Here is a 9425-nt window from a genome sequence, read left to right as displayed (position 1 = left end):
ACAAGCAATCACAATGATTTTACTTCATCTGAACTGGGATGAAAACCAAGCTGTCCTCAAAGAAGTTCTGGTCTAACGAATAAACGGTTCAGCAGCAGACAGTACCCCCATCACTGCAGGACATCTTCAGGACTGGCTGCCTCCACAGAACCAGCAGCAACCAGACCGATGCATCCCACCCCTGTCCCATCCTTGCCTCCTCTCTCTGCTGCCACCTGCTGGAACTGCCTACCGCCTCATCCAGCAGAACTCTCTGTTCTAAAGCCATGACCGGACCTGAGAGGTCCAGATATATAGTGCATTTCAGATAACTGCGTCATCACACCAACCGACAGTTCCAATGTCTGACCACTAGTGGGCGCTGTCACACCAACCCCAGAACCTCAGATAGTCTTCACGGGCCTGAAAATTCAAGTGAAGTGAAGAAACAAAACGTTCTCCCAGTTCCCAAATATGTTGCTGTAGGCCTCCAAGAGGCGTTTCTAGGTTTCTGAAACATCCGGGGCTCAGCCCAGAGGGAAAAGGATAAAATAAAAAAATACAAAAATGTTGTATGCTCTATTGCACATTCCCTTTTTTTCATCAAGCTTTAACAAAATCAACTGAATACAGAGTTTATTATAGCTTTAAATAGCTACCTGACTGCTGTGATGCTAATCCCCAAACGTCATAAGTTCCATTCAAGTTATTTCAGAGTAAAGTGAATGTAAGTGAGACATATCTTACATTACCTATATTACCTATTATATATTATAATTTATATTATAGATGCCCCTGGAATCCCCATGTTTCCTTCTAGTGTAAAGCACACGGGACATCCAACAAATAACTAACTACCATTAGTGACTAGAATAATTTCATCACTTCTATACTGAAATTAATGAATGCATACCATACCAATAAATATACCAATGAAAACCAATGGAAAAAATACAAATTTTCACAAACTTCCCTTTGCCCAAACATCATCATCAGCCTCATTCAGAAACACACCAACAGTCAACATTCAGCAAAAGTGAACTATTGTGAACTATGATCATGTTGAACGAGTTACACCGTCATGTATGTATTCTTTACATGACATATAATTAAGACATAGTGAAATCTAGAGCTTGTGCTCACTACTAACCTGTTGTAAACACTGAGTTTTTAACCAAAAAATTATCCCCGAATTAAACAGCCTAGTGATGCCACTGAGGCCTACCAAGGTGTTGTTTGGGGTATTAAAGGAGAAATCCGGTAATTTTTGACCCCATTGTTGTTGTCCCCAGGGTCATCCCGACTTTTCAGAAATTCATGGCTTGAAAACCGCTCCAGTGTGAGGACGGCAGACGGGAACTTGGGCGAGACTTGCATTGTTTTGGCTATGGGCTGCTTCATGGATTTATTACGGACATGACGACTGCACAGCTCGATCGTTTCTTTATGAATACAAAATCAAAACTACGAGGAAAACGTTTTGGTTTCTGCGGTGAGTGGGAGGGACGAGCGTGCGCCCGGCACTCTATGCTAATGTCTACAGGGGGATTTGAGGTGAGTAACTCGATGCAAAAACACATATTTATGTCGTTTTGCCACACTATTTGAGCTAAACGAGCGCTGTCATGTCTCGTACGGACCCATAGGTCTTGGAATAATTTTCTGAGGCTCAGAAAAGCAGATAAAACTTGCCCCTATTAGCATTGGAGTGATTCTGGAAGGCTGCCAGAGGCAGGTACAGATCTCGGGCTAGGCAACGTCAATTTTTGTTGTTTGTTGCTTCTGAAAAGTCGGGATGACCCTGGGACAACGACAATGGGGTCAAAAATGACCGGATTTCTCCTTTATTCCGGAATGCGGACCTGGAACAAAAGGGTGCGGCGTTTACTGGTAAGTGAAACTTAAGAAAGCGAAAGTGACGGTTCCACACACTGCTGAGGGAGAGGGTCGGCCAGACAGGGCAGAGAGGGAAACCAAGCATGGCGTCCGCTGTATACTCCGAGGATTTGGTTTGTCCCGCCTGTCAGACGATCTTCACGGATCCAGTGACTCTTCCCTGCGGCCACTCGTTCTGCAGAGGATGTGTCCGGGATGTCCGCTGTGCGCTGTGCCGGGCCGCTGTGCCGTCGGGATGTCTTCCCAGCAGTCACACCCTGAGAAGTCTCGCGGAGAAGGCGAAGGGAGGCGAGAAGAGGAGTGCAGAGGGCTGGAAGGAGAGCGCAGAGGTACGGTGGCGGTGACCTGCAGGACCGGTCTGGTCTGGTGCTTCTAGATGCAGGCTTCAGTGTGCTCGTATTTAGGAAGAAGCAAATAATCCCACGTTGGCCTTAACCGTCTGATTAAAAACCAGTATGGTGGTCTAGTTTAGATAAGGCGCGACCCTTCCGGTGGACCACCATGGGACCTGGTTTCACAATATATACATAAATATACGCTAGACAATGGTGAGAGACACACGATCCTGTTGTACCATGAATTAGACACATGATGTTTGTTCTTTGAAAAGACCCTCTGGTCTGGGATGATAAGAGCATGAAAGACATTCAGATCAGGGTGTAAAACATGTCACACCCTTACCAGCACTTTTAGATAATACATTTGCCTCATCTAAGTAAAGTGACATGCCGAGTGCTGTCCCATTTGTATTTCTACCATTTCAGACCCTCACAGCCTCTCACACCCGACCATCTACCAGGTGACGTCCGTTAGGCCCCTGAGGGTTCAGGGTTTAAGGCCCTAGGGGGGACATTGGGGCCTAGGGCTCCCCCAAAGGAATATTAACAGGCAGTCATAGATGCGAGACGTGAGCGGCGCTAACAAGATATCATTAAATCCACACAGACTCTCAAACTTTATTAGCTTCTAACTGGAACTGTGGTCTGAAGTTCGAGTGTTTTTTGACCGTTTCCTGTTGTTTCAGCTGAATAGGACTTGTGTAAAGTTACCGCTCATGGAAACAAACCCACATTTCCGGTTTCTGCCGCTCCACAATAAAAGCTTTAAAATAGAAGTAAAGGGGTACTTTCATTGTGAATAATTTATAGGAAATTAAGGGGTATATACACGTTACACCCACTCCTTCATAGTCGTATGCCATACCTGTTAATGTTATTATTATTATTATTATTATTATTTATAATAATGATAATAAATAATAATAAACTAATAATAAATATCATCATTACCACTGTAATGTATGTCAACTCGTATCTTTTATCTGTTGTTTAATAATCGAAACATACATATTTATTCATTTATTTTGCAGTCGGCTGAGCTGTGCCCTGAGCATGAAGAAAGACTGAAACTGTTCTGCGTCACAGATCATCAGTTAGCTTGTACTATATGCCGAGATGGGGAGAAACATGAAGGACACAAGTTCAAACCAATCAAAGAAGCAGCTGCATCTCTGCTGCAGCAGTTGGAGAAGGGCGTAGACAACCTTTGTGTTGATACAACTTCCACACAAAGCCTCGCCAACAGTCAGAGGGAGGGAATAAGAAAAAACAAGGAGAAGTCTCAGCAGCTGACCACCCAAATACACAGGCAGTTTGAGGAGATGCATCAGTTTCTGAGAAAGAGAGAGGATGAGATAAAGAATGATTTGAAATACAAAGAGGAAGATGCTGCTGAGGAAATGAGAAAGAGCTTAAACGCTATAGAAACAGTGTTGTCTGAGAGCAGAGAGTTGGGGAAAGATTTGGCATCCCTTCTGGTTATTGAAGACCCAGGGAGATTCTTAAAGAGCTGGACTGAGCGTAAGAGCAGGACAGACCCAGAAGATTTATTCAGGCTCAGAACAAATGATCTCCAAGTGGTGAATCCCTTGCTCTCTCTGGGCCCCTATGAAAGCCATCTGCAGTTCTTTATGTGGAAGGAGATGCTGAAGGTGATCCAGCCCAAAGCGGAGCTGCTCTCGCTCAAAAGCGACAGTGCAAATATAACTCTGTCTCATGACAGGCGGAGTTTGTTTTCTACTGAAAGCATCCCAGCTCCATCAGGTTACTCCTCACCTTCTGGCACCGGAGTATATAGACAGCCTGTTTTTACCTCTAAAAAAGGACACCAAGACCCCTTTGGCTCTCGCAAAAACAGAGGCTTTGCTTACAGCCAAAGCAGCGACTTTGATGCAAGAACAGGCCAAACCACAGCCTCCTCAAACATAAACCATGTTTTCAGTGCCAATGAGTTCACTTCAGGGCAACATTACTGGGAAACAGAGGTTGGACACAGGGACTATTGGGAACTAGGGATAAACGATCATTTCCTGAAGTGTGACGGGCAGATATATGCCTACTATAGTCCAAATAAAACCAGACAGCTGCAATTTGGAGGCAGGCCTCGAAAGATTGGAATTTATCTCAACTGTGCATCCAAGAAGCTCTCCTTCTATGATGCCGACAACATGAAACACATTCACACTGACACAGCTCCGCTCATGTCCACGCCAGTGTCGGCTTATTTTAACGTTAGGGCCACAGAGGAGGAGCCCAACCCCATGACAGTGTGCTGGTACTGAGGGCAAGATCAACATCATAACAAGTAACAAAGGATAAAGTGCTATATTTACAGCTTTAATATCCAAAAGACGGACATATTCCATATATAATACATGTTTTTTCCAAACATTTCTAGCATAACCACATAAGCTACTACATTTTTTCTGTTTGCCATCTGATTGTGAATTTTGTCTAAGATATTTATATCTCTCTGTCACCACTGGAGGGCGATGTTATCCTGTGTGTCCAGCAGTCAGTTTTAAATGAATACAAAAGCAACATGACCAAATATGCTCAGTAAATCTTTATAGGCTTTTTAAGCTTGAGTGTTTTATTTTATTTTATTTAAAAACCTGAGTTGTGTTGGACATTTGTTCCCATACAGATACTGAGAAACATCTTTACTCCAGAGAACTCTATTGAACACATCCTCTACAAACTAATGAGTCTAGATGTGGCATTCTGCTCAACATTTCTCAGGCTGTCAATGAAAAGGGAAAAAAGTCCAAAAACAATACATGCTTATAAAGATTATATGGTTCATCTTAATTAAAGACTTTGAAGATCAATAATCTCCCTGCATAAACAGTATAATGGGTAAATACATATTAAAAATGCCATTATTGTGTGAGTCTGTTTGACATAAACAGTTACATTTTTCCTGTTTTTTTTTTCACTTCTGTACTATGAGCGAACTAGACCACTTTTCAAGTCACTTGTATCGTGACAATAGTTATGATTATCCTTTTAATAAAAATATACAACGATTACGTTATTATGAGTGTTTTTGTTGTTGTTGCAATCTGTACAATCTTATATCATCCCCTCCCAAGTTTGGAGCTATACTGAAGAAAGGGGAGCAGGTAGAGTAAGTAAAGCTACAGCTGAGTGTCCAAAAACAAACAATACAATCTGTCATTTTACAGAATTTTAAGTTTTATTTTATTTTACACATATTTACTGTTTTGTAAAAAACGTGGAAGAATGAATAACGTCGGAAATTCCTTCATTTCACGGATATTTCCTTCAACACTAAAACAGAAAATTCTGTAGATTTCCAATATATGTCAACAAGACTATAGGGCCTCATTCACCAAGCGTTCTTAAGAGGAATTTAGTTCTTAAACCCCACTTACACAGTTTTCATGAACCTTCTGGCATTCACCAATGTTTGCTTAGGTTAGAACAAATCCTACGCACGTTCAAGAGCACATTGACGCACATTTGAGTGCTGACGTGTGTGCAATATAATTGGTTTTGTGTTTTCTTCAATTCAAATTACAGTTAATATTTGTATCATTTATAATATTGTTCAATTATTATTTTCATTATATTACAAAGCATTATTGCCTTTTAAAATAAAACAAAACACTACACTAACACATTCGTTCCTATTATTAAACAGTTCTGTTAGTTTGAGCAATTCATTATAAAGGCCAGCAACATGGGCTCTATTCCCATAATGACATATTTAATTAGCAGATGGAGGATCTGGTTGGTGACACCACCAGTTAAGGACACAGATGCGAACATTTCTACGGTTTAATAACACGCCATGAATAGACTTTTCTTAGGGACTTTCTTAACAACAAATATAAGAAAGAAGACCTCGGTGAAAGAGGCCCAATATGCTTGATTGCCGATAAGTTAAACTTGTCAACCTCAACAAATTTTGTTGTTAAATGCCACACAAAGTAAAATCCATCTCTCTCTCTTGGCTCAAACCGGCTCTACAACCTGCAGCCTGTCAGTCGGTCACCAGGGCAACACTGTTGTTGATGATGCAGACGAAGCTCGGATTTCCTCATTACTCTCCATAGTATCATATAGTTCACCATGTTGTCGTGCTGTGTAGTGAGAATTATTTTACCCGATATAGTCACTCAAAATATCCCAAAATTCATCTTGAAAAGTAATGTTCAACCGATGAAAATAATATATTATCTGAGCAGAGCAAAGTATTGTATTTATTTAATCATTTGGTAAAATAAGCTTATTCCTCCTTTCATTCTTACCTTTCACAATAAAAGCCCTAGACATACGCGCAGCAGCACTGTTTACCAAGGAAACGTCACTCAGCATTTGAGGCAACTCAGTAACATAGGTTAAAGAATCTATTTATTACAACAAATGGTGTCAATATTTATGATGGATTGATCTGGGATGTTTTAATTGTGTGGTAGCAGTGTGACCAGAGGTCCGAAAATCCCTCCGGTGGGTCTTAAAATAAATAACGAACAGTCCCTTAAAAGAAACAATTCTAGACCTCACTAATCTCTAAACCCTGGCTACGGCCCTGGCTGTAGTGCTAAAAAGGATAACGGTGTTCTTTGAGCTTTCCAGCCGGAGATGGGCTTCCTGCTAATGGAAATGTGTGCTATTTTACAAGCAGTTGCTGATTGATGTTTAAGTCATCAGATTTTTCTCCAGAAAATAGGAAAAACCAAGCAGCCAAAAAAACACGGAGGCAATAAAGATTGATGATTTGTTTTGAATTGAGCTGCAAAGTCAGGAGAAAAACCCGACAAAGGAATAAATGAGTTAGTGACGGTCCAACAAGGTGACAACAGCCTTTGGTTTCCTGTTTCACTGACTCTCTGGGTGGACGCCGCCTAATTAAACTGGCCTCAAAAGCTCACCTTGTGCATTATGTGCTCTCATTGAGTTTACATTGGGTGTGTGTGTGAGAGAGAGTGGTGGTCTCATTGTACACAGTAAGCTACTTCATTTGTCCTGTAAGAAAGTGCTGCCTGTTTAACCGTGATTAATACCTACTGAATAGTATCTGCGGTTTGGGCTGTGAGGCACCAGGTCTACTGTTGTGAACCAGCACGGTATCTTCATTAATCAAAGCAGGAGCTGCTGTCTAGTTAGCATTCATCATGGCTAGATTATGATATTCAGATGATTCAGTGTGGAGGAGCATGTGCTGAGCTGGCCTGGTCAGAGAGATGGGGGGGGGGGGGGGGGGGGGGGGGTGGGGGGGGGGGGGCAGAGAAATCAATGCATGTAGGGAAAGGCTGCTCTCAGCAGTAAGAGGTTTGCAGCTCAGTAATCGAGTCTTTCTCTGAAGAATTAATGAGAGGGCTTTTCACGGCACACGGGCGGCGAGATCTGTCACCATCCACCCCGACGCTGGTCTGACAGACGGGGGCGAAGTAGAGCAGGGGACAAACACACACACACACACACACACACACACACACACACACACACACACACACACACACACACGCTCATCTACACACACAGACACGCTAGCTAGGTTACGGAGGTGCACCCATCATTCTGGTCAACAGTGATATTAATTGGTGAGGCAAACATCTTGCTAATTAGTGCTAACATGAGCGGTGTGTAGCTGATCCTCTCGAGAGGATCCGGTCAACTCTGTTTCACTCCCAACTCATCAAATACTGACGTTTGGTGGATACATTGTTTTTTTGTTTTGGTAGTTTGGGCGTTTAGTAACTCTTCACAATGTTGTGTTTCCAGCCCTTGATTCTGCACTGATTTACATTTTTCTTATAATACTGACATTGTTTCCTGAAGAAGCTTTGAAATGTTGAATGCAGGACTTTATATATTTATTTAGTAAAGGATATGAATACTTCTACAGCAGGAAGCAGAGACACACACACACACTTTCTAGTAGTCAGTCATCACACTCCTGCTTCAAACACAGCTCTCTTTACTGCTGCAGCTATATTGAAACAGTTGGAAGCTCACTCAGGTTATTGCTCCATACGTATAAAGAGCACATGAGGAGGCCGGGGGAAACTTTACCATATTTCTTTACGAGAAGCATGCACTCATGTGCATTACATGGCAGGAGAATGTGCCATGTCCTTTGCTTTTATTTAAAATAAAAGCAAAGGCGAGTGATTACAGGCGAGTGATGTAATGATATGCAAATAATGATTCTGGCTTGATGAAAATCATGTCCACCTGCTTTATTGGTCAGTGAGTGTTTGCTGTTGGTTCAGAGTGGAGTTCTAATATTCACAGTATTAAAAGAGAGGAGCAACATGTCATCTTTACAGGATGACTTCTCCTCCTGACCCTGACTGCATGTGATGTGTCAGCATCCTTCACGTTGATGTGCGTTCCCATAGGTTCAGGTACTTCTCTGTGTTGAACACTAGAGGGCCCACACTGCTCTCTCCTCGGTCCGTCAGCCCCGCTATGAGATATTAGTTGTACCCCAGAAAATTGCCAATGATTTCTCCCTGCTCTTTGTAATTAAACGGCTATTACTCAGAGGAGACAGCAGATGCATTACTAGAGCAGTTTGTATTTGTATCACTGCTGTACACACTTCTGACTGCGGGTAAGTATTATTACTTTTACATTGATCTCGGTGACAGATAACTGCTATTCCACAATGGAACTGTAAATGGAGAAGGGAACTGGAGATAATTAGCTGAGCTTGTTGTGGCTTCAGGTAACAAAGAAACACACAAAGGATAAACAGGCCTAACAGGCCTAAACCTCTGTCTGTTTCTGATAGATCTATTCGGTTGTACAGTTAACATCGGGTAACACACACTGCAAAACCATCACGCTGACATTCATTTAGCTCCAAAGATGAACGTGATGTGAAATAAATGTATTGCATTTCTTAGATCCTTCGGGCAATAATGACATACATTATTTTATTTTTAACATTTTCAAATTTATTTTTAGAATGAGCCTCTGCCAAATGTTCGAGATATCAATTTACCGTAAAGTTGCATTCAACAATCTGCATACATTTGAATCCATTTTAGCAAAATTTTGACCATCCCGGAAACCTGAAAAAAATCAGATTTTACAAAATGTTATAAAATGAAGATGGACATTTAACAAAGATTACTAAAAATAAAAGAGACCAGGAATGGGCAACAGCAATGATTGGGCACTAGCACCGTCATTCTGGACACTGGCGGGATGCTAGCAGATGCAGACGTGCAC

General features: G+C 41.8%; 1 protein-coding gene across 1 annotated transcript; it reads left to right on the top strand.

Annotated features, from left to right (window-relative positions):
* Nucleotides 1–1894: 1894 nt before the first annotated feature.
* LOC311017133 (zinc-binding protein A33-like) lies at nt 1895–5242 on the top strand. Its single transcript, XM_084015303.1, has 2 exons — nt 1895–2204; nt 3245–5242. Exons 1-2 carry the CDS (start codon nt 1959–1961, stop codon nt 4493–4495), a joined length of 1497 nt encoding a protein of 498 aa, XP_083871429.1. The 5' UTR covers nt 1895–1958; the 3' UTR covers nt 4496–5242.
* Nucleotides 5243–9425: the final 4183 nt, after the last annotated feature.

The sequence above is a fragment of the Eutrigla gurnardus genome (genome assembly GCF_963514095.1).
Source record: "Eutrigla gurnardus genome assembly, chromosome: 8".
Classification (NCBI taxonomy): domain Eukaryota; kingdom Metazoa; phylum Chordata; class Actinopteri; order Perciformes; family Triglidae; genus Eutrigla; species Eutrigla gurnardus.
The sequence above is the reverse complement of the archived record's forward strand: the minus strand, read 5'-3'. Positions and strand labels throughout refer to the sequence as shown.

Excerpts from the sequence above, each read along its gene's own strand:
- LOC311017133 (XM_084015303.1), top strand. The coding sequence starts at position 1,959 with ATGGCGTCCGCTGTATACTCCGAGGATTTGGTTTGTCCCGCCTGTCAG. Across the intron at positions 2,205-3,244 it reads GCTGGAAGGAGAGCGCAGAG|TCGGCTGAGCTGTGCCCTGA; the intron begins GTACGGTGGCGG and ends TTTATTTTGCAG.